The following is a 27329-nucleotide window of genomic DNA, read 5'->3' as shown; positions in this document are numbered from 1 at the left end:
AATTATAGATTACACATGATAGACTTTATCACAAGGAAAAATAAAAACGAAACATTTTAAAAGGGAAACCAAGGTTTTTTCATTTTTATTTCTATTATTATCATACTTTATTATTATTTCTATTATTATTATTATTATTATTATTATTATTATTGTTATTATTATTATTATTATTATTATTATTATTATTATTATTATTATTATTATTATTATTATTATTATTACTATTATTATTATTATTATTATTATTATTGTTGTTGTTGTTGTTGTTGTTGTTATTGTTAACAATATTACTATTACTACATATAGCAATATAAATATATTGATATGAACAAATACTTTAATAAAATTGTTTGGCAATTTTACCTCGGCTAAACAAAAAATTATTAGGATTAATAAAATCCAAAAATTCTTTGTTGTTAAAATTCAGTACCTCCAAATATGGTGACAACAAGCTAGTAAGGGAATACAAAGTTAAAATGGTCACAGAAACTACAAAATCTACAACCAGAGATTTGAGTACAAAATGAACAAAAAACCGTACACTGTTTATCATTAAAAATTTTATTTTTATTTCAACACATTAAATAATTGTAAAATAACATTAACTAAACTAGTTTAATCCATTTCACATATTCAATTTTCTAAACACAAAAATGACAGCCAGACTAAACTTTGAAGAAAGAAAATTTATTTTATTATGGTACTGGAAGTTTGAAAATGCATTTGAAATGCAAAGACAAGTTAGAACAAGTTTCAAAAAGAACACACATAACACAAATTACCAGAGATAAGTTTCAAGTTGATAAAACTATTCAGAGCATTCATTAAAAAGTTTCACATCACATCCTACTCAAATTTATAGCACTAGATAGTATACAATTAATATAATAATACAATTAAAAAGCTTTGAAAAAAATTAGAATTAATATTGATACCCATTTGTTTCTGTAAGGCTTCTAATGTTAACTTATCCATTAAAATGTCATACTTCTTGTCAACAGCTTTTAAAAGTTCCTCCTCTTTCTCTCCGCCAATTAATGTAAATATTACTTTAGAAATATTTGAAGCTGTGCATTGATTCTGCTCCTCGATGTATTTATTTCGTAAGATTATTAATTCATAGAAGCTCTATCAAAAAAATTTTAATAAATCAAATAAATTAATATAACTATTCTGATTATTCTTTGTTCAATGAAACACTAACATTGTGAACTTTTTGAATTAATGAAAACTAAAATAAATTAATACATTTATTTCTTACTTGTCCGTACTGATAGCATAAATACTTATAACTTAACCTTAGTAATAACTCACAAAAAGTTTTTTTTTAAAAAGTCCTTGTACAGTCTCTCTACTTTTGGAGGATCCAAGAAAAAAGATGACTGCCTTGAGAAATCAAACTTTCTTAATACAAAATAATATCTGAAATGCAATACAATTTAATGCAACTACAAAAGGTCCTTCAAACAATTTTATTACTGATACTCCCTTTGTCTCCTTGCTCTTTCCTTTCTTTTCCCCTTTACTCAATTTAACTCCACCATTCTCTAGTCCAGCTAATAGAGAAAAGATAGAGTCAATTGTTAACCCTATTTTCCATACCCTTGAACATAAAATGAACAAAGAAATAATTTTTAATTGCAAACTCTACACTTTCACTGAAACCAAACATATAAGTTACAAGTAAATCAATTGAATTTTTGCACTATTTTTATCTAGCCTAGTCGTCTACAAAACTAAAATTAAACTACATAAACAATTTTTTTTTTCAACAATCTATAAACTAAAGAAATCAAAAAATAATTTATCAAATTCTTCACTCTTCCACCTTGTAACCAAACAACTCACCTTTTTCAATCAGAAGCAGGGTGATATTCACTCATTATCTTAAATATTTTACTTTTTCCTGGCCATATAACTCTAATCCAGAATGCTTCTTTACTGAGAAATGTTTTATCTCAAATTAAACTCTGTTTAATTAAACTTAAAAAAATACTTGGCAAATGTCACAAAAAAAAAAAAAAATTCACAATAAAAAACTATAAACCATTACATAACATAAATAAAATATATATATGCGAAAACTCACTTTATTTGGAAGAGAATTAAGCAGATTTTCTGTTTCAACATCTTGAACTTGCTGTAAATCTGCCATTATTGATACAATAATATTATCTTTTGTAAGAATTTCATCAGAATTTTCTTTTAAAAATGATTCTGTAATTGCATACTTTATAGCAGCAGCCATTTCTAAAATAGCTATATGTTCCTCCTGATCAGCTAAATAAAAATAAAATTAGTTAGCATTTTTTTAAACTATTACTATAATATATCGCACACAGACATGTTATACAAATATATATCACAATGCATAACATGTTATATATGTAACATATAAGACATATATACCACAACCCAACATGTTATATATGTAACATATAACACATATATTACAGAACAACATGTTATATATATAACATACAACACATATATTGTACATATTACAACTTACATTTTGTTTCTAAATCTAGATCATCTTTTTTAGCTTTTAAAGCAATCAACTGTTTATTGCGTGCATCTTCATTCATTTGACGGGCATCATTTCTTAAACTCTTGGTCTCTTCATCTTCTAGGATATTAAAAAACATATTTCTTTCTTTCTCGTGTTTTCGCTCTAGTTCGTTTAATACAAAGTCTTGCCAACCAGTTAAATCATCTAAATATATATATATATATATATATATATATATATATATATATATATATATATATATAATATATATATATATATATATATATATATATATATATATGTATATATATACACTTATATGTTATATCAAAATAATAAGGAAAATATAAAGAAAATGTAGGAACAAAAAAATGTTCTTAGTTAAAATTATATTATTATTATAACAATAAAAAATTTAGAACCAAAATCATTTATGAAAAAGGCAGTTATGGATTTCACCAGTTAAATGAAATTGATAAGTGAAGCAAAAAATCTTAATAGTATATGTCATTTATAATACTCACTAACAAAGTGATTTAAAGTAGCGTACAAACAATAAAATTATTTTAGAAGCTTTTTTCAAAGATTTGCATTTAATGAAATTTTGGTATATGCATTTTCAAAGACATCCTGATAATTTGTCATATAACGTTATATAACTCTTATTTTTTCAACGTTGAAAAAATAAGAGTTATATAACGTTATATGACAAATTATCAGGATGTCTTTGAAAATGCATATACCAAAATTTCATTAAATGCAAATCTTTGAAAAAAGCTTCTAAAATAATTTTATTGTTTGTACGCTACTTTAAATCACTTTGTTAGTGAGTATTATAAATGACATATACTATTAAGATTTTTTGCTTCACTTATCAATTTTATTTTACTGGTGAAATCCATAACTGCCTTTTTCATAAATGATTTTGGTTCTAAATTTTTTATTGTTATAATAATAATATAATTTTAACTAAGAACATTTTTTTGTTCCTACATTTTCTTTATATTTTATATATGGGCAGTCAACGGTCACTGACCGCCCATTATTTTCCACGCTGATATATACATATATATTTATGTATATATATATATATATATATATATAAATATATATATATATATATACTTTTTTCTGAAACATAAATCTCCTAAAGTTTTCAGCTTTTTAACTAAAATGCCAGAAGGACAAGCAGCCTCTCATGTAAAAGAGACTCTTGGCTTTCATGCTTTTCTCTGGTGTATGACCATATAGAAAATTTTTATAATAAACATAAAATATTTATGGAAGGAATTAGTTGGGTTAGCTCCAAATTAGTAAAACAAAATCAATCATACTATTTTGCCTTATGCATAGTAATACAAGTCTTCTTCATATAAGTCTTAACCATTAACAAGGCTTTACCACTATGAACACATCATTTATTTTATCCTCAAAACCTAGCATCTAACAAAAACACTTCTGTTTATCTGATTCAAATTTGTGAACAGCTTGATTCACCTTGTACATAGTAAAATAAGTCTTCTTCAAATCCTTCATTCTTTCCAAATTTCTTTCTGATCTGATTGTTACTTACCTATTTTCTATCTTGCTATCTCATTAAGACATAGTCCACTAGTGTCTTAAGTTGAGTTGTAAGTTACTATGTGATTTCTAAGTTACTATGTGATTCCTAAGTTCCTATGTGATTCCTAAGTTACTATGTGATTCCTAAGTTACTGTGTGTTGATCTTTTTTTGTAATCAATATAGTACAGACTGTTAATTCTGTAGCACCTAAAAATTCTAACATTTTCCTTTCAATATTTTTTAAGCTAAACTCCTTTTCATCATGCATTTTTTCCAAACCATCAGTAGCTACACCAACATGCCCATTTATGTCTCCATATACAATCAGCATCTCGTTTTCTCTAACCGTTTTTAATTTCATTTAGTCTTAGTCCATGGTGGGTTTGTAAGCACTTCTCTAAATCTGATACAAAAAATATTATTAGTAAGTATTATGCTTTGATTGTTAAATTGATTTAATTCAAACCCTAAATAACATTAATTCTTGGTAAGGTTTTTAACTTTATGTGGAGACACAAATCTTTTAGTTTCATTACATGAGGCTTCAAATAATTTGGCTAACAAAGATGTTTTTAAAAATAAATTACTGTACCATTGCTTGGCTGGGATTCAACTGTATCTTTAGAAAATGACATCTTTTTTTTCCTAGCAGCCAATCTTTCTTTAGCTAACTGCTCTTGTCTCTTTCGATCGTTTTTTAACCTAAAAAAAAGTTATCAATTTTTTTGTTTCTTTTTATGTTTAAGAATACAAAATGATTATAAAATTCTTATTAACATAATAAAAACATAAAACAAATAAATGCATAGCATTTTTAAAGGTTTGTTGTTTTTTCTTTATTAAATTTATTTTACCATAAAAAACAACAGCTAAATAACAAAGTACACTGAAACTAAATAATACGCAAAGAAACTAGTTAATCGTAGTGCTAACATAAATGTGGTATACAACATATTGAGTAAAAACATGATGATAACTATCATCATCATCATCATCATCATCATCATCATCATCATCATCATCATCATCATCATCATCATCATCATCATCATCATCATCATCATCAACATCATCATCAGAATCATCATCATGACCTTCATCATGTAAATTAAAATAAAGACTATACCTGTCTGATAGATTAGCTTTATTACGTTCAGCCAAACCAAGTACTAATGCTGCACCATCTAAATTATTTTCTTTAGCAGCTCTTCTTGCTTCTAATTTTAACCTTAATAGTTGAGAATGGCGTTCACGTTCTTTTTCATTCATGTCATGCTGATCCTAAAAAACATTCAGTCAAATAAAAGACAAAAACTATTTAAATATAATTCAGAGCACAGCTAAAACTTATGTTATATTAGGATTTTAGGAGTTGGTTTAACATAAAAGCAATGTTTGCATATCCAAGACAAACCTTAGTTCAAACCTCACCACATTCCTAATAGTATTGCACTCAATTTTTTATCTCATATACATTAAGGTGGTACATTACGGTGGTTCAAAATAAATACGTCTTTTTTTTAAGTGTGGGCTCTGCAAACGAAATTGGGTAATTATAATAAAATAATACCAAATTTAATAAATAGCCTTCAAAAACAATTTTTATAGGTCAACCAAGACCCTCTAACATTTAATGGGTCCCTGATATTATCAAAAAAAGTTTTTCAAAAGTATGTCTTCATGTTGGGTCTCAAATGAAGCAAAGATATATAAAAATTTCAAAAATAAAAATCATTTTATAAAAAACGTATAGACAAAAAAATATTGTCAAAAAAACTTTTTTTTATTTTAGTTGAGAAAAGTTATGTTTTATGCAAAAAATAAATATTTATAAAAAGATTCATATTTTTGAAAATTTTATACAGTTATTTTCATTTGAGAGCCAACATTACATACTTTAGAAAAACGTTTTTTATTGATAATATTAGGGACCCATTAAATGTTCTAGGATCTTGGTTGAACTCTAAAAACAGTTTTTTAAAAGCTAATTTTTTTAAATTAAATGTCATTTTGTTAAATGTAACACAATTAAGGTTGTGGAGTCCACATCTTAAAAACATTTGTTTTATTTAAACCACCCTACTACACATTCTACGTAAGTAGGTCTACTTAACTTATGTTCTAGTAAAGTCTTAAATATTTTAATTTATAGCATTTTTAGCAAAAACTGAAAAATCAGTTCTGTTGCTTAAGATTGAACAATAAAATATAAAGTTCTTAAAAACAATTGACCATAGCATATTATCTAAGTATATGTCTGTCTATTCTAAGGCACTTTCTACTTTCTTCTTGCTCTCTATGAAAGTAATTTGATTATGAATATTACTTTTATAAACTTTATATAAAAAGCCTGGATCAGGTATAAACTCCTCTAAATTATATCTCAATTATATCAGAGTATGAGAGTATAAACATATTAAAAACTGACTAAAGATTCTCATGATTAGGTTTAGGGTCATCAACGTTAATTTTTTAAAATTATTATTAATTTTTACATTTATTTGTATAGTTAAAAAAAAAGCTTTACTCGTAATCTTTGCAAAAGAGCATCTTTTTCATCATCAAATCTTTTATCCAGGTCTTTTAAAACGTTTCCTGTTAAAGAACTTTGTTGCAACTCATTTTCAATATCTTCAATATCTTCAACATTTTCTCCTAATGCTATTCGATGTTGTCGATCTTTTAAACGTTCATTAAGCTTGTCTAGATATTGCTTTCGATTTTGTCCCAATAATTTCTAAACCATATAAACAAAAAAGTTCTAACTTCTATCAATATCTAATCAATAAATTCCAAAAAAAATGTATAAACAAAATATGAAAATTCAAAAATTATAATTTAACATATAAGAAACTCATTAAAGAAATAAAAATCTAAAATTGTCATTTTTAAAGCTTTTAATTGGCAAAATGTTGTCATTTGTAAAGATTTTTGAAGTGCATTACTTTAATGTAGAAAAGTAGTAAAGATTCAATAACAGTATTAAAAAAATAATAACATCAACAAATAAAAACAACAGTATTAAGAATTATTAGGAAAAGATAAATTAATAAACTAAACAATTCATACATTAAGTGTTTCAGAGTGAAGCGATGAATCATCTAACAGTTTGGATAGTTCATCATACTTTCCTTCTCTTTTTAATTTTTTTTCCAGTAACTTAAACTTAAAAAGTTCATTTTGTCTCGCTTGTTCAGAAAGCTTATCCCACTCTGCTTTACCAAATTGATTCATTAAAGCTTCCATCATAAATTTATCTCTTAATACATCATATTTCTTCTCCAGAACTTAAAAAAAAAAATTTTGTTTTACAGGAAAATATTATTCATGATCTTAAATTTGTTGTTGCTAAGTAACAATGTGATGAATATTACACAATGATGATGGTAAGAATTATTATTATTATCATTATTATTTTTTTTTTTTTTTTTTTACTATTAGTGTTATTGTTAAAAAAAAAAAATTATTTTTTATAAAACCTTTAATTATCTCCTTTTCATCATCAGCAAGTTCATCTGCAATACCAAAAACAATGCTAGCAATACATTTGAAATTTTCTTCTATAATAGATTGTGTATATGCTTTCCAATATGAAGTTAGGCTTTCTATTCCCTAAAAGAAATTTTATTATATTAATATTTTCTTTATATGAAAAAAAAACAATAATAATAACAAAAGTATTTTTTATTCAAAGTTTATTTTTTAAGGAATGAGAGAGGGTTGTAATAACATCATACATAACAATTTAACTTTCCACACCTAAAAACCATATAAACTTAGCTCGTTGCACAATTCTTTAAACTTGTTTTTCTTGTTTTCTCAAATAAAAAGTTTGTGATATCATTGGTTTTCTACTTGCACATTACAAAAGTGTTTTTAGGAGTATATATATATATATATATATATATATATATATATATATATATATATATATATATATATATATATATATATATATATATATATATATATATATATATATATATATATATATATATAATCAATAATTTGAATTACAGTTTATTTCTTTAGTATTGCTAAAGAGATAAACCTTGGTAATAGAATAGAACTAACTGTCCCTGCCCAAGCTTTTGTAATATTTAAAGGTCATGAAATAAAATTTTCAAAACAAACTTCTTTTTAGGCTATTGGTTCCCTCAAAAAATGAGATTAGACATGTAAGCAAAATCAAATTAGAAAAAATTAATAATATTCCTAAAAAGAAATTAAATTTACAACAGTGGAAAAATACAGCTGATGTTATAAATTGATTCTCCATAATCAAAAACAAAAATGACTGTACATTTATTCAATTTGACATTAATGATTTTTACTTCTCAATAGCCAAAGATATTTTAGATAAAACAATTGAATTTGCAAAAATCCATACAGTTATTCCAGAAAATACAACATGTATAACAAAATATTGCAAAAAAACCTTACTTTATTTTAATAACTTCGAAAGAGAAAAAACATACATGACTGCTTTATAAGGAAACTTGGAAAAAGAAAAACATGTCACATTTAACATCACTGAAAATTTATATAAACCATTCGAAAAACCAAATGATGATTTATTGTATAATAATATTAACTTAAATCATCCTCACCAAATTCTAAAACAAATCCTAATTTTAATTAATAACAGGCTAAACCAAAACTCTTCTAATGAAATGCAATTCCTCTAAACGAATTTTCAAAGATACCCTTATTCAATTTTTCTAAACGAATTTTCAAAGATACCCTTAAAAAAAGTGTTTTTCAAAATTTTGAACTAAAACTTTACCCTGAAAAAAAGAATACAAAAAAACGAAATGTTTCCTATTTAAAAGAGTTTTTAAAATAGGTCGATAAACACTTCCTGCCTTCTTTTAACCGGAATACAATCAAATTTAGCTGCATTTGCACAAAAAATATGGAAAGATTTATAAAAGATCACAATAAAGCTTTGTTAAACAAAAAATAAAATTCTAAATGAAAAAACAACAGAAAATTGCAATTGTAAACAAAAAAACAATTGTCCAATGAGTGGAGAATGTTTATCAAAAAACATTGTATATAAATGTGTTGTTTCCTCGAAGAATGTACCTGATAAACAATACATTAACTTAATAGAGGGTGAATGGAAAAAATGTTTTGCCAATCATAAGCAATCCTTTAAAAATAAAAAGCATTTAAAAGACACCATGCTGTCAAAATACATATGGGAATTAAAAGAAAAAAATATTGATGATTGTATACTGAATTGGTCCATCCTTAAAACACCACCTGCATTTAATAATATTTTCAAAAAATGCATACTACGCCTACAAGAAAAATTTGAAATAATTAGACATGCGAAATCAGAATTTTTATTAAACAAAAAAATCGGAATTCATTTCTAAATGCAGTCATGAAAATAAGTTTCTCCTAAAAAATAAGTAAGTTTTCCTAAAGTATAAGTTTCTTGAAAAATATAAAAATAAGTGAGCTCAAAAAATAATTATATTAAATCACCCTTTAAAAAATTTTTTTCTTTTTAAAAAGCAGTAGTAAACAGTTCTTAAGAATTCATTTTATAGTAGTGTCAGCATATTCAACAAATGTGTAAAAATTTTAGTAGATAAAACATTTACAACTTTCAAATTGAAGTATAAATTGTAGTTTTATTAATTTGATCATTCATTTGTAAGTATGTTGCAATCTGTATGTTTGTGTTCTGTCTAAATCTCTGGCACAGTGTTGGCTCACCCATAAGTTGCTTCCTATTTGTTTGCGTTCTAGCTGTTTGTATGTATGTTTTAACTTTATGTTTATATGTATGTTTGTGCTCTGTCTGAAACTTTGGCACGGTGTTAATTCACCGGTAAGTCACTTTATATATGTATGTTTGTGTTCTGTCTTAACCTCTGGTGCAGTGTTTACTCACTCGTAAGTTACTTTATGTACATATGTGTTCTGTTTAAATGTTTAAATGTTCTGTTTAAATGTTTAAATGTTCTGTTTAAATGTTTAAATGTTCTGTTTAAATGTTCAAATGTTCTGTTTAAATGTTTAAATGTTCTGTTTAAATGTTTAAATGTTCTGTTTAAATGTTTAAATGTTCTGTTTAAATGTTTAAATGTTCTGTTTAAATGTTTAAATGTTCTGTTTAAATGTTTAAATGTTCTGTTTAAATGTTTAAATGTTCTGTTTAAATGTTTAAATCTGTTTTGATGCAGCGTAAGCTCATTAACTAACTAGGCACTCCAACTATAAAACCTATGCTCTCTTTTATATTTAATATTTTGTTAGATGTAATATTTTACCTAATTCATTTACAAAATATCATGCTCGATGTTTTAAGGTACTGTTTGCAGGAAGTAGCTCTTTTTAATTACACTGAGTCAGGTCAGGTTCAAGATCATCACAATCACCCTGCTAATAGTATTATGCATTCCAGTACTACCTGCCCCATATCTTGCTGCCTTGTAGAGTGTGCTTTTTTAGACTAAGGCTAAGAGAAAAAACTCCGACTTAAAAATCCCCTGCCTAGGGGCTCTTGGTTGAGTAAAAGCTAAAGATGGTGTCTTGATAAAAATACTCATCTTGGGCAGATGTTAACTGCATCCAGCTACTGTCTTGTAGAAGGCTACCTAGGCAAAGACTTTAGGGGTAAGAAGAATAATTCTGCTGACCAGCCTCAAACCCCTTCTTCATCTATTAGACTTGCATAGAGGTAAACCTGTGTGACATTGTTTCCTGCCTAGGATGATGAATGCTGGATCTCCTTGACTCTTCTAATAGTTATTTGCATTTGCCTCCTTTATAGTGGCTTTGCAACTCTTTTTGTTATGTTTTATTAGTGAGACTAACTTGAACTCTGCCATACCTTCTTCTGATCTCAGTGTTAATGGGTTCTATCCTTTGATTCACAAAGACTCAAATAGTCACATGCTTGGCTTGGGGGTATACATAAGCATTAATTTATCTATTTGTTGTGAAATCAGGTTCGAATCGTAAAGTTGCATCTCTTTCTCTTTTCTACAAATACTATCATGGTCACTGTTCAAAGGAGCTATTATCTCTAGTTCCATCAACTAAGACTTGTTCTAGCTTGACTCCTCAATCAGCAAAGTCTCATTCTTTTACTGTATCTGTCCTTGCATGCTCTAAAAACTTTTATTTGTCCAGTTTTTTTCCTCGTACCTCAATCCTTTGGAACCCAAAAGAATCAAATCAATAGTAGCATACACACACACACACACACACACACACACACACACACACACATATATACACACACACACACACACACACACACACACACACACACACACACACACACACACATATATATATAATTGACTTTGACATTGGAAAAGTTATACATAATGCCAAAAGTTGTTATGCATAATGCCAAGAATATGTGAAAAGGTGTATACCCTTAGTTGCATCTAAAGTTGTTATGTATAATGCCAAGAAAATGTGAAAAGGTGTATACCCTTAGTTGCATCTAAAGTTGTTATGCATAATGCAAAGAATATGTGAAAAGGTGTATACCCTTAGTTGCATCTAAAGTTGTTATGTATAATGCCAAGAAAATGTGAAAAGGTGTATAACCTTAGTTGCATCTTAAGTTGCAACTAAGGGTGATTGAATAGATGACAGTAAATTGTAAAAATAATAAATAGGATTGATATATTGCATTTTTATGTAAATTTAAAAAATAGTAGAATTTCATGCAATTTTAATTGTAATTTTTCTCTCTAAATAGTAAAAATTTGATAACTTATGGATAATAATTATTATGGAAAAGTGTATATAATGTAAATACAGTATATGTGCATACAAGTATAAATATTTATATATACATAATTTATAAATAAAAATATTTATATAAACACAAAGGTTTCACTATAACAACATAGAAAAAGGTCAGCAAATAAATGCCAACCTTGGATACTTTTTGATCACCATTGCCTTATGGCAACCCTAATTCAAAGGGCTGATAAATATATATGTATTTAGTGTACTCATTTTGGGTGCTAAATCTAAATGTGACCCAAATTTTAACACAGCTTGTGTTAGTACAGTTTTGTGGTTTTTGAATAAGAAAAAATGACTTACTAAGCAACCAACATTGATAAATTTTTGACATTCTTCATCTTGGCGCAACTGCAAACAAGTAAGTAAATGTGAAGCTACACTCATATCATTACTATTTGCTATGTCACCAAAAAGTAATTCAAACTTCAAAGCAACAGCTTCCTGCAGACATTTTCTGTTAAGAATAGGTTTTTCAGTTTCACTTTTAGAAGAATTATTTTCCCAAACAGAACACAACAGTTTCAACTGAGAAATCTTTTCCTCTATTTAAATTATGTAAAACAAAGTTAATATAAAATTTTAATAAATTAATGTCCCCAATATTTCTAAATCACAGATTTATTAAAAATATACTTAGCATTCATCTCAGACAAATTTGTACACAACAAAGGATTTAAGACTTTTAGGTAAGTTTAGCTTAAGTCTAAATTAAATGTTTTCTCAACAATAATTATGAATTTATTCAAGGTGATATCAGGAGATATTTAAAAATTTACCAAGATGGGGAAGTTTAAAGTAGTTTATATCAACATATGATGAATAAGATATATTTTCTTTTGGATAGGCTTGCGTAGTTAATGTCAACATGTGACAAATGAGATATATTTTCGTTTTGAAGATTTTTTTTCTAACAGAGGCTTAGGAGCTTAGGAACTAGATAGTTAGTTCTAACAGAAACTACTGGTGAAATTAAATGTGATAATGGTAACAAAGTTGTTCAATCGTTAATCAATAAGTTCAATAGAAAATCATTTTTTTGGAAAAGTTTACAAAAATATTATTATAAAATTATTAATTACACCAAATTTGTGATCTATTTCCTCGTTTTAGGTTAGTTTGCAATGTTGATGGTTTATGTAAACTAGAAAAGTAAATACATTATCATTATTAATGAAAATAGAAAAAAAAAAATCAAAATATTTTTTGTAAAAGACCATTTTTTTGGATTTATTGTTTTAAAACCAAATGTTTGCATGACAACACATAACAAATAGGTTACTTAAGAAAATAAATAAAAAAAACTTTTTAAAAATAGCTTTCTATTCAATCGACTAAAAAGTAGAAAATAACTTTTTTTTGTTTCTGGTACTCGTGGAAATCATGTACTTAGTAATAATCACTTTTGTAAAGCCAATACTGGAAGACATTGAAGGCAATTCATGTACGTATATAAGCAAACAAACTCATCGAAGTAAAGGAATAGAAAGTTTGGCGCCTTTAGCTTTATGTACATTTAAAACGAATTTTATTTTGAAAGCAACTGACTTAAACGGCGCCAAACTTTCTATTCCTTTAATTCGATGAGTTTGTTTGTTTACATACGTACATGAATTGCCTTCAATGTCTTCCAGTATTGGTTTTACAAAAGTGATTATTACTAAGTACATGATTTCCAGAAACAGAAAAAAGTTATTTTCTACTTTTTAGTCGATTGAATAGAAAGCTATTTTTGAAAAGTTTTTTTTATTTATTTTATTTTCTACTTTTTAGTCTTGATAAAATTGAATTATTACACTTATTGATTATGATTAATATTCAATAAAAATTTATTTTGAATTCTGTATATAATAATTAACAAAAATATTTGGAGCATATTTTTTTTTATTAATTTAAATGTTGGTTGGGTCTTCTTCTCGGTTGATGTATTTGTTCTTTTTTGGACGCATTTTTATTTGTCTGAAATTAACAAGTGAAATATTTGTAAAATTTTTAATTAAATTTATATTGATACTTAACACTTTTTGATGCCCTCTTGGTTTCCGATACTTTTTTTGGAGTTCCAGATATAACCAACGGGGAGGTGGGGCATCGTAAATCTAAAATACTTATTGATTCAAATATAACAAATATAGCTATTGTTAGTCGGCAAAAGATTATTTGTAAAATTTCAGGGCTGTACGATCAAAAGAATTGCTTCAAAAAGCGCTCTGAAGTTTTGGCCTCCAAAAAAAAAATCAAAAAATCAAAAAATGCGGACTCGTCAGTGAGTGAATAGAAAGCTATAAAAATTGGAGCTAATGAACATTTTGTGGCAAGTTCATCCACCCAAAATATATTTGATTGTAAAATAAAAAGTGCGCTTGCTTAGTTAAAAATTCAAATACTTTTTTTATATCAGGTTCGAAAATATTAAGACTGTGAATTAAAATTCAAAGGCTACTGCAACCTTAAAAGTTACTGGAAATGAGTAAGAGTGTTGCCCTTCAAGGATGATTTTAGTACTTAAAGAATTTAATCTTAAAATCATTTAGCAAACCTTACCAGATGAAGCAAGCTTATGGCGGAGCATGCCAAACTTTATCAAAAACTTTTGAGATTTCAAGAGCGATAGTCCTCGCCTCGATGTCTTTATTTTATGCATTTATCTGTTACAATAGTTAGCAGGTCAAAATTTATCAGATTGTAAGTAATTTGACTCAAATATATATATATACATTTATATATATAAGGCAAGCATGATAGGGGTGTGTCAGAGGAGAAGGGTGTGATACCCTCCCCCTCCCCCCCCCCCACCCATCAATGATTTTTTTGTTCATTTAGTCAGAAAACTTGACCCATTTAGACAATCAGCAAATGTAGACCCTTTAGACAAGTCAGTCGGCAAATTTAGACAGTCAGTTGGCAAATGTCAACTTGGCAGTTAGCAAATTTCAAAAAACAAGAACTTTTTTTTTGTTCAACAAAATTGTAATGGCACCCCCTCCCCCTCCCCCACACTTTTGATTTATATTTAAATTTGATTGTAAAATCTTGCTAATAATAGAGAGAACACTAGTTGGGTGGTAGTTGGAAGGGTCATAGTATTCTCCAGAGCTTTTAAATATTGAAATCAAATCACAGATGCCATTTTCCAGTAGATTGGAAAACAAAATTCAGTCAAATACAAAACCAAATAGTTTACTGAGATTTGAAGAGCAATTTTCAGCAGAGTGACAAAAGGTAACAACCCAAGGAACATCAAAAATAAAATCACAAAAAATATTAATTTAAATAAAAAAAATTAATCTAAATAAAAAAAATTATTCTAAAAACTTAGCCCAAGAAGTCCAAGAAAAGACACGATAAAAAGGAACATAAGTTTTAGAAAAGATAATGAAGTCACCGAAAAAGATAATCAAAACACTCAAGTAATTTGTCTGGAAAACAAGTAACAAAAATTTTGTAACTCGTTTTTCAGAAAAAAACTCATTTTAATCATCTAAATTTAAAAAACTATGCAAGCCTGTTTCATCAAGGGAGTTGTCAGCACAAATTTTTTTTTACATTAAAAACAAAGTTTTTGACAAAACTTAAACATGAAAACATAAATAAATATGTTACAACCATTAATCCCTATTAGTTTATGGCAGTTTCATCAGTAAACTCATACTGAAAATTGAGTACACATTTAATAAAATAGATTGCTAAAAATATTTTTTTTATTTAACAAAAGAAATAGTCTCAAATATAAAAAAAATAATTTTAATAGAGACCCAAAAAAAATCTTTCACTGGGAAATTTTTAACTATTAGCAACAAAATAACATATAAAAAAAAAGTGAAAATTGAGCAACCTCTGGTAAGTCTTTTAGCTGAGATTCTGAAATGTAAATATTCCCTAGAGAACATAAAATCTAATAATGCTTCTCGTTCAAGTGCAAACATTCTCTCGACCTCTTGTAGTAGCTGCATTTCAAGATCAACACGACCAAGTTTGGATTTGAGCAAAAAAAGTTTGGGTGGAATATTTAATTCATCAGAAATATAACGCTGACGAAATGCCTTTACCCTGCTTACACTCAATTGATTGTGCTTTTCTTTGTCAGTCAAAAGACTATATAAAAATAGTTTATTAATTTGTATATATATAAAAATTCTATATATGTAAAAAGTATATATATAAAAATAGTTTGTTAATAACATACTTAATGTTATTAATACCAAATTATCTTTTCCTTTTTATAAATCAAATTATTTTATGTTGTTAGTAAATTCAAATTACTTTATGTAATTGGCATAATTATACAAATTATTGTTTTTAATAAACCCAGACGTTATGTATGTCGTAATGTAACTCATCATAATGTAAATATTGATATAATACAAGTAATCTTATATTAATGATTATAATTCATGTTTTTTCAAAAATATGTTTTTATATAAAGAATGTTTTTTCAAAAATATGTTTTTACATAGAGAATAATTTTTCAAAAATTAATCTAAATAAAAATCTTTAAGTAATAAAATTAATAACAAAAAAAAGTTGTAAAAAAATAAAATAAAAATGAAATCTTTGTACAAAAAAAAATGTACAAAAAGAGCAAAAATGTGGAAGAGTTAATATAGGACTCATTGACCATATGTTTCATAGTTAATCCAGATTTAAAATTAAATTTTTCAACAATTACTAATAGTTTACTTTGATACTTTTTTTTAAAGAATTGTATATTGTTTAATATACATTAATTTAAAAAAAATAAAAATAAACAATTAGTAAAATGTGAAAAAAAAAAGTTAAATATTATTTTTCTCCTTAATGTTTTTAAAATTTTCAAAACTTTTTTTTGTTTAAAAAAATTTCAAAACTTTGAACTGAAAAAGTTACTTACTTGTACTGTTTTACATCAATCCTCTCTGATAACCCTATAGAAATGGCACAAGAATATAAACTTTTTGCTTGAATGCCTCGCATCTTTGCTATCATATAACTAAAATATTGATTTTCTCGCTCTTTGGCATCCATAGGCGAGTACCCACCAAGTCCTTGAAGTTTTCTTAATATGTAATCTTTTTCAAGTTCATAGCGATGATTTATAGCAATTAAAATTAATTCACTTGAAGATCTTTCTTTATCCTTAATAGCAAGTTTTTTAATGAAGTCACTCTCTACGTCTTCATAGCTACGACCTAAAAAAACCAAACCAATACAAGCCTTGTGCACTTTATCATCATATATGTGGCAGTATGGATATACATAAAAATAACAATAAAAACATAAAAGTAACAGTAAAGCAACATAAACTTTAAGATGAAATGTGGTTGTTATTGTGGTTATGTTAAGATGGACTGTGGTTGTCATTGTGGTGGATTTCATTATTAGTTAAAGTAAAAAAAATTTAAAAACTCAATTTTTTTATTCAAACATGCAAACCATGCAAACCATAATCTTTTGTACCTCATTTAAGCCATCTCAGGTACCAAGAATTGGTTAGGAAAAGATTTTTCTTGCATCAGTTGTTTCCAAATATAACTTTTAAAATTTTAAATTTAACTTTTAACTTTATTTGGAAAAAGTTATGAATATTATGAAAGCAATGAGACTTGAGGAAAAAAAAATTATTTAACTTTAAAAAAACAAACCATTTTTTAGTGCTATTTCTTCTTGTTCTTGTATTCGACTTTGCATTTCAGGTGCACTTTCCCCCATGAGAGTAAACAAATTGTAACTTGTCCCTATACCTGAACCAGGTAAATGTTTAGCCATTTCTTCTAAATGAGATTCTTTCCGAAGTTTTTCCTCTTTAATTTTTAACTGATAAAGTTTTTCTTGTTGCTCAAACTCAGATAAAGCTTGCCACATGCCCATACCAAAGTGATCCTGTAACATTTCCAGTAAAAGTTTATCACGAAGAACCTGGTATCTAAAAAATTATATTTAAATAAGTAACTTTTCTTGTTAAAAACTAGACCTGATAAAACAATGAAATAATAATAATTATTTAACAAGCTGACAGGACCCATAAAATACAGGTCTTTGTAAGTCTATTTAACACCGACCTTTTCTATACCTTTTCTTTAAATATATATATTCTAGTTGTCTTGTCACACAGCTTTAGTGCATTAAATTTTTTCCCATATCTTCAATATGCAAAAAATTTAGTGCACTGTCATCAGTTTTGTTTTGGGGGCTTAACATAACAATTTGTTAATTCTTTTAGTCTTGCTGTATACATTTTTAGCAAAAAAATAAATACAGCAAAAAATAATTCTAATTTTTAAAATAATATTTTAAACTTTTTTCACAATACATAAATTATACACAATCGCTCCATATATTGTCTGATAACTCATATTGTGTTAAAGACACTCAGATGTTTGTATGCAACGCCATACAAATGGGAGATAACAGAACTTAAGAAAACAGAAATTATCAAGAGACACTAGAGTCATGGCAAATCTAAAATCTAAATTTAAGATTTTCTATGTGGATGAGACAATATGCTTTGTGTTTTTTCAATCTTGGCAATTTTTTGAAATACAATAACATAAATACAAAACAAAATAGTTTAATCAAAAAAGACTTGTAATTATAAGAAAAGTTTTCTAATATTATTGTATAAAACTTGTCTTGTATAAAACTTTATATAAGTGGATTTTTTACATTTGTATATAACATATTTGTTTATTGTTATATTATGTTATATTAGATGCTATGCAAATAAACTGTGCTTATTTAGAGAACCAGCTTGAAAGATTAATTGCAATAGCAAGACCATAGTTTTTTTTAGACCACTAAGACTAACTACTTTGTTTTAATGTTTTAGCATTACATAATTTGAGAATATTTGCTTTTTAGATATTTGCATACACTTATTCATTATATATTTGTATTTACTTGCATTGCAAACAACTGTGTTGGACTGTATTATAAATACTTTTGTCCGATTGGATTTTAAATATTGTTTTCGCATTATAAATAGTTTTAAATGGATGTTTATTGGTAAACTTTGTAAAAAAGACTTTTTTCAACATTTAATTTATACTTGCATACCAACAATCAAACATTTCAGGTCTATATGTAAATGTAAATATATGTAAATGTAAATATGTAATTACCAAATACATTCATAAAACCTATAATGACATATATACAGCCTAAAATTCAGAATATAACAAATGTCATTAGTGAACTTTAGTCTCACTAATGATTCTAAAAAAATAGAAAATTTTTTAATTTAATTATTATTTAAGTATTATTGATATTATTTGTTGTAACTAATGCAAAATAATGTTGATTATCCAAATAACAATAAAAAATAAATAAACAATAATTAAAAGAAATTTATTACTGTTAAATAATGAAGGCAATTTAAATTCTTTAAATTTTAAATTTATTGTAGTACAATTAATGGTGGCAGATTTTTGAGTTTTAAAAACTTTTAAACTGCCGCACCAGTTATTTTTATAATTAGTAAAAAATAAATTAAAATATACCACAGGAGCAAAATCAAAGCAAATTTGGTTATGGTAATGTTGCTTTAACTGAGTGACAGTACGTAATACCCTAACATTGTTGTGAGAACTATACTAATACAAAAAATCTTTAAAGCTGCCAGGTACCAAAAATAAAAATACTGCAAAACTATCATCTATACTAGAGTCACTTTTGTAAGTGTCAAATTTTTATTTATTATAAATTGGTACCAATGTAAAACTATTTTAGGCATAACATTTATTATCAATCCTGTTTAATTAACTGCATATAAAACCAAATATTGTAGAGGCAATAAAAAAATTGTAGAGAGATTTTATCTGGTACGTCTCAGTTTTGTTAGAATGTCTTGATTCTTTTATTACTTTAGCAACCATTAGTTAAATGTTAACCGTGCCACATAAACTTATAAATAACATAAATTATAAAAATCTAGTTTGAATATATTTAAACTTAAAATAATACTTTTCATTTAAAACATCAATAAGATCAGATGCTGTAATGTGATCTTTAGGTCTTCCTTCAAAACTACTACCATCATTAAAGTCATCTTCCAACAATGCTTGCATTCCAATTTCATCCATTCTGTTTAATAAATGGTAAGCTTTATTTTTAATCTGAAGTGATTGTACTTGTTTTGCTCTTTCTTTAGCAGCCATTAGTGTATCATCATTCTGAAAAACGATCCAAAAACAAGAATAAAATAAACAATAGTTGAAATAATGAAAATATAAACATAAGTGAAAATAAGAAGAAAAAAAATGAAAACATAAAAAGTTAATGATGAAGATCAAAGATATTTTAATAAACTTTGTTTAAAATAAACTGTGTTCAAAATAAAGTTTGTTTAAAATAAAACTTTGTTTAAAATAAAATTTGAACTAATTTTAATTGGTAATGAATGCTATTTTGTTCTGTGTCAACACAAAATAAAATGTGATCAAATCCAATAATATGAAGGTTTTTTGTATTTTTTTTAATTTCAATTCACCTTCCAATGTCATGATGGCAACTATAGTTGAGGAGGCTACTTAGTTGTGGTTACAAACCCTCTCTCAACGCTAACAAACACGGAAACACAAACCTTGACAAACAAGGCTGCTGCGCGGAGAAACAAGTTGAGCGCAGTACAACCAGGAGCAAGGTGAAGATTGAACATGGAACTTCTTCTCTTTCTCAATCCTAAACCACCACCGTAGTTTAGGATTGAGAAAAAGTTTCAAATAAAATTAAAAATGGTAAAAACAAGAGTATCCTCCTCCACTGTAGACTACAATGGAGGTCACTACGTCTGTAGTGGTCCCCACTACAGACTGTACCCACTAGAAGCCCTCTTCCTTGAAGCCCTCTTCCATCTGGAACTTTAGGGCTGTGAATTTAATAACGTGTACATTATATTTGAAATAATTCTTGATATATTACACTTGCCTGTAAGAAAAAAAATTTTAAATTTTATAATAATAAAATAATCTAATAATAAAAATTATTTTGAAATAACCAACAAGAAATTAAGCTAAAACTTTAACATGAAAAATGAAATAATTAAAATAAAAATCAATATTGTGCTTCAAAAGTATTGTTCTTAGTTTTTTAAGATAAATGAACTTTCAAACATAAATAAATGTCAAAAACTATTACCTGACCTGTGCATTATTTCAACCACTAATTGTTATTAGTGGTTGAAATAATGCTGAAATGATGGGATTTATTATAAAAAGCTATTGACAATCAATTAATGGTTCGACTACTGAAGAAGAACAAATTCTTAAGTATAAACACTAAGGACAGGTGTGATTTTAATTAGTTTAAAACAATGTTTAAACTAGTTGATCCAACTCAAATCATATATGTTTGTATACAATCTAAGCATATGATGCTCAGATATTAACTACTATAACATTTTCTAATAATAATGTCTATAAAATTATCACCTTTGCTTATCATTATTAGTTTATATTAAATTATCAGTTTTATGGTTCTGAGGCTGGCTGGCAGTCTGGTTTCCTAAATTCTGTGGTAACTCTCAGAGAGGCTGATTCGATTGCAAAATTAGCATCAGCTATAGTTGCACCTCTTTATCGTGTTCGCCACTTTTTTCCTTCAGATTCTATACTTTATCTTAATAAATCTCAAATCCGTCCTTGTATGGAATACTGTTGCTATATCTAGCTTGATCTTTTAGATAAGGTGCAAAAATGAATTGTAAACATAGTTGAACCTCCTCTTGCACACAACCTCCAACCATTATCACATCGCCGTAATGTTGCTTCTCTTTCTTTTTTCTACAAATACTATAATAGGCACTGCTCTAAAGAGCTAGCGTTTCTTGTGTCATCTACTAAAATTCATTCTCGTGTTACTTGTCATTCAATTAAGTCTCATCCTTTTACTGTGACTGTTCCTAAGTACTCCAAAAATTCTTATTCGTCTAGTTTTTTTCCTCGAACATCAGTTCTTTAGAATTTGCTTCCTTCATCTTGTTTTCCTAATTCATATAATTTGCCAACTTTCAAGTCATCTGTCAATCATTATCTTGCTCTATAAACTTCATCTTTTCTCTTCTAGTAACTTCCAACTCAAATAGTGGTTGCTTGCACCATTGTTGGAAGTGAAGATGTTAAAACAAAAAAAATTTAAAGTATTTTTTTAAGCATAAAATGCTTGTTGAATTTTTTCACACTCAGAAAACAAACAAAATGTTTGAAAACAAATAGTTTGTTTTGTTTTCATATCATTTCAAAGTTTAGACGTGATTTTTTGAACTTTTTTTCTTAGTTTAATTAATTATTATTTTATTTATATAAAAAGTTTTTTGTGACTTAATTATTTATTATAGTATATATAAAAACAAATTTGCAGTACTGCAATTTTTTTTTAGTAATAATTAATCAACTATTTAGTTACTAACTAACTACTTAGTTAGCTTTTTATAGGATAATCTAGAAAAAAGATAAAGAAATAGAGAAATGTGGTGGTAGCGTAGTGGTAGAGCACTCACTTTATAAGCAAGAAGTTCCAAGTTCAATCCTTACCACACCCCTGGTGGTAACATGCTGAACTTGTTTTTTTGTACAGTGGCCTTGTTTGCCAAGGTTCATGGTTTTGAGTTAAAGAGTTGAGAGAGGGTTGGTAACCACAAAAAAGTAGTCTCCTCAACTATACTGACTTTTTTAACCTAGGAGAAGTAAATAACATTAAAAAGAAACAAGAAAAAAGATGAAGAAGAATCTAGATAAATATAGAACTCTTTAAAAAAGTTATAAAATAGAGAAAGAATCAAAAAGATTAATTAAATAAATATTTTTTTATTTTATATAAAGATTCAAAGACTCAAAAATTTTTTCTCCCTCAACAACAACACTTTATAACACATTATAATGTGATAAAATCAAAAATTGAAAGGTACAGGGTTGGCCGTCACAACTTAGTAGAGCCCCTGACTTTAATACCTGTGCAGTTGTTCTTACAGAACAAGACAACTGCACAGGTATTAAAGTGAAGACAGTTCAGCAGTAGACAGTAGTATGTGTTTGTGCGGAATGTGTTTTAGAGTTAAAAGGTTTGGAGAGGGTTGATAAAAATTCATATGATTCAGTAACTCATTTTGCAAAAAATTCTGTATACAACTCAGGATACAGTTTAGCAACAAATTAAATATACGATTTCAAAGCACAACTGAAAAAGACAATCTAACAAAACTTGATTCATTATGAAAATCAATCAATGATAACTAATTATCCAAACAATTATCCAAATTAAGATTTAGTTGAAAATAAATCTTAATTTGCAAATAAACTTTACATTTACCAAATGCTACTTACAAAAAGATTATAAAAATTACTTTTAAAAAGCAGATAAAAATAAAACGTTCATAAATGGCAATTAAATATAATAAGAAGCATTTTTATTTAGTAATTATTAAGTAAACTAAATCAATTTTAAAAAATTTTCAAATCAGCATGTAGAGCACTAAATTGAAACAAATTAATTACTATCAAATAATAGTTTTATTTAATTACCAAAGAATCTTCAAGTTCTTTAAATGTACTGTACATGTTTTGCTGCATATATTCACCAACCACCCTGTTTTGTTCATCATAGTCCCTTTCACTGTCTGCTGCAGCAAGATCTGGTATACTACAAAGATAGATTTTAATTTCATCAAAACTAATATCTTTAAAAGAATCAACTCGACTATCTAAAAACCTTTTCCAAAATCGTTTCGAAAATCTCTCGCCAAGGACAGCTTTGAAAAGAAATAATGCTGACTGAATTGAAATTCTTCCAACTTTTTCAACATCAAGAGAACAAAAATCCCAGCGAATTTGCTCTTCCATGACATGTCTCCTATCAATTTCTTTAACGATATCAGGAAAATATTCTTTTGTACATTTCCCATTAGATTTGTTTCCACAAACCTTAAATATATCAAATTATGCAGTATTAGTAATATATAAAAAAATGCATAAGTTATGCAGTATTAAATAAACAAAACAAATAAAATAAAAATTTAAATTTGAATGTTTTAATACATTTAAAAAAAACATTACTAATTTACTTAATTTATTATAACATCGTATTTTTTTAACCTACATAAAAATAAAAAAAAAGTGAAAAAAAAAGTTAGTAAGATATTACTAACATTGCTAAACTACCTAAAAAAAAAAACTACCTAAAAAAACCATGGTGATTTAAAAAATATTTAAACATCAAATCAAAACAAAAAATCAAATATAAATTCAAAATTTAAATTAAAAAACGAAACTACCCAACGTAAACTTTTTTTATCTAAAACTTAGTACAATTTAATTTCATGTTAACACTTGATCATTTGTTTAGTGTAAACTATATATGACCACAGACACCATACACCAAAGATTTTCATGGTATCATGTTTTGGTTATTAGGTTATTAGTATTAAAAGGTTTTTAAGTGAATGTTTACAATATACTAAAAAAGTACATATATAAGTATCAAAGGCAGTTTAACGTCAACAATAAACTGTATAAAACAGGTATGACAAATGAAATGAACATTAAGAAAAATTTATCATGCAACTTTGAAGATATAAAAAAGATTTCTAATTTTTAAAGCAAGTTGTTTAACACAACATAGAGGGGTGTGAAAAAAGCTTAACAACATTTTACAATTGAACAAAAATTGTTTAATGTTTGTTTTATACCATCATTGTATAAATCTGCTACAATCATGGTAGAAAACAATCGCTATACATACATACATACATACATACATACATACACACATACATACATACATACATACATACATACATACATACATACATACATACATACATACATACATACATACATACATACATACATACATACATACATACATACATACATACATACATACATACATACATACATACATACATACATACATACATACATACATACATACATACATACATACATACATACATACATACATACATACATACATACATACATACATACATACATACATACATACATACATACATACATACATACATACATACATACATACATACATACATACATACATACATACATACATACATACATACATACATACATACATACATACATACATACATACATACATACATACATACATACATACATACATACATACATACATACATACATACATACATACATACATACATACATACATACATACATACATACATACATACATACATAATTAGCATTGTTGGAAATGAATTCATTTAAAAATAAAAACAATTTTATATCTTATTGGACACAATCCAATCTTCTCCAGATAAGTTATTACTATTTTACTATAAAATTTTAGCTTAATTTTGCTATCTATAGCAAAATTAAGCTAAAATTTTATAGTAAAATAGTAATAACTTATCTGGAGAAGATTTGATCCTTTAAAAATTTGATAGTCTTCATTAATTATGCATGTTTACTGATTAAGCAACCTTTTATAAAAGGTTGCTTAATCAGTAAACATGCATAATTAATGAAGACTATCAAATTTTTAAAGGATCAAATGCTACTTAGTCAAATCTCCACTATTTTAAAAACTGTGACGCAGCATGACATTGTAAACTACCAATGAAAAACTTGCTTTGGTAGTAAAAACAATTTAATATCTTATTTTAGAGAAAAAACCAGATGAGTCTTACTGAGAAATTGATTACTTAGAAATTACCAAGAGTCTCTGTGTATCTGTATAAACCATATATTAACCTTAAAGTTTGTAATAGTTATTTTAATAGTGCCTCTGACAAACACAAAGTTGACAAATTCAAAGGCTAGGAGAACCAAACTCCAACTTAAAAATCTCACGCCAAGAGGAAAAGACTAGAGATAGCGTCTCGATAAAATATATCTTGGGCAGATGTTAACTGCACCTAGCTACTCCCTTGTAGAAGGCCTCTAAGGCAAAGACTTTAGGGGTAAGCATAATAATTTTACTAACCAGCCTCAAATCCCTTTTTCATCTATTAGGCTGGCATAGATGTAAACCTGTGTTACATTGTTTCCTGCCTAGTATGATAAATGCTGGGTCTTCTTGATTCTACTCATAGGATTTTGCTTGTGCCACCTTGATAGTGGCTATGCAACTCTTCTTGTTATCTCCTAATAAGGTTATAGCTATAAAACTCAGTTTGATGGTTCTGAGGCCTGATGGTTTCCTGAACTCTCTGGTAGCTTTCAGAGAGGCTGATTTCATCAACAGCTGCAAAATATCAGAGTATTAACAGTGCTATGTTGCGCATAAACGGCATTTCTGTCAATGTTTTTGGTGCGCATTGCTGAGGCCACATAAGGAGCCCTATGTTATGATTTAATGAACAGGAGAACAGGACTGAGAAAATTGCATAGCTCATTGCTTAAGAGACCATACTCTATCTATAAATGAGTGAAGTTCTATTTAATCTTAAATCATGCAAAAAGTACCCCAAAATATTAAACATAAAAAACCATCCGCACCACCTAACTGTTTTATTTATCTTTTACTAATACTCATGGTCTACAACCCTCAGAATTAGGAAAATTGAGGTCGGCAATAATTTGCCAACCTCAATTTTTTAGAGGTCGGCAAAAAAAATTTGATACAAAGGTCTTATCACAAAACATCGAAATGAGGTCAGCAATTTTTTGCCGACCTCAAACACTTTTAGGTTGGCAGTTAGGTCGGCATTTGGCAATGCCGACCTAACCTTTTGAATTCAACCAGTTGAATTTTACCTTTTGCAAGATTCACCAGACTTGCTCTAAGTGAGAATAATTTAAATTCTGTTATTCCTTCTTCTAATCTTGGTGTTGATGGGAACTATCCTTTGATTCTCAAAGACTCCAATAGTCACATGCTTGCCTTGAGGGTATACATACCCATTAATTCACCTATTTATCATGAAATCAGGTTCAAATCCTTTGACCAATCTTTTATGTGCTTCCACTTAGCACCTATTCACTCTATCACCTTTTTCTTTGTTCTTTATTGTTCTCCTTCTTTCCAAGACTGCACTCTTTTAGATGTAATTTCTGGTCAAATTGATCATACCCTCTCTCTTTACCCCTCTGTGAATAATGCTGCTATTGGTGACTTACATGCTCGTCACACTGAATGGCTTGGCTCTAATGCCACTGCCTATAACTTCTGCATTTCTCAATCTCTTACTCAGATAGTTAACTTTGTGACTTGTTTTCCTGACAACCCTAATCATTTACCTTCAATCCTTAATTTATGTCTTGTCTCTGATCCTAGCTTGTGTTCAGTTTCTCCTTTTGCTCCTTTAGATGGTTCTGACAATGCTATGATCTATTTAAATCTTTCATCTCATATTTCCTTTTCGGACTCACTCTATCAAGGCACTACTTACTACTACCCTAAAGCTGAATGGTATTCTTTTCTTGATTTTACTTTGTGACTGTCCTTGGGTTGATGTCTTTTCTCTCTCAACTGATAAATGCTACATAACCTCCTGGATTCCGATAGGAATG

The 27329-nt window shown here is 27.2% G+C and overlaps 1 protein-coding gene across 1 annotated transcript in view; it reads right to left on the bottom strand.

The window, feature by feature from the left end:
- Window positions 1–27329, bottom strand: part of LOC101237501 (trichohyalin) — a 90341-nt gene that overhangs the window by 61709 nt on the left and 1303 nt on the right. Inside the window, exons 2-15 of the mRNA XM_065817418.1 lie at window positions 23358–23756; window positions 19804–20012; window positions 17487–17767; window positions 16736–17033; window positions 15701–15960; window positions 12169–12410; window positions 7560–7692; window positions 7150–7367; window positions 6608–6817; window positions 5207–5361; window positions 4673–4782; window positions 2516–2719; window positions 2093–2283; window positions 939–1131 (exon numbers count right to left, since the gene is read on the bottom strand). Coding sequence (XP_065673490.1) covers window positions 939–1131; window positions 2093–2283; window positions 2516–2719; window positions 4673–4782; window positions 5207–5361; window positions 6608–6817; window positions 7150–7367; window positions 7560–7692; window positions 12169–12410; window positions 15701–15960; window positions 16736–17033; window positions 17487–17767; window positions 19804–20012; window positions 23358–23756 — 3103 coding nt within the window. The remainder of the gene's footprint in view (window positions 1–938; window positions 1132–2092; window positions 2284–2515; window positions 2720–4672; window positions 4783–5206; window positions 5362–6607; window positions 6818–7149; window positions 7368–7559; window positions 7693–12168; window positions 12411–15700; window positions 15961–16735; window positions 17034–17486; window positions 17768–19803; window positions 20013–23357; window positions 23757–27329) is intronic.

The sequence above is a fragment of the Hydra vulgaris genome, chromosome 14 (genome assembly GCF_038396675.1).
Source record: "Hydra vulgaris chromosome 14, alternate assembly HydraT2T_AEP".
NCBI classification, from domain to species: domain Eukaryota; kingdom Metazoa; phylum Cnidaria; class Hydrozoa; order Anthoathecata; family Hydridae; genus Hydra; species Hydra vulgaris.
This window is presented reverse-complemented; position numbering and strand designations above follow the sequence as displayed.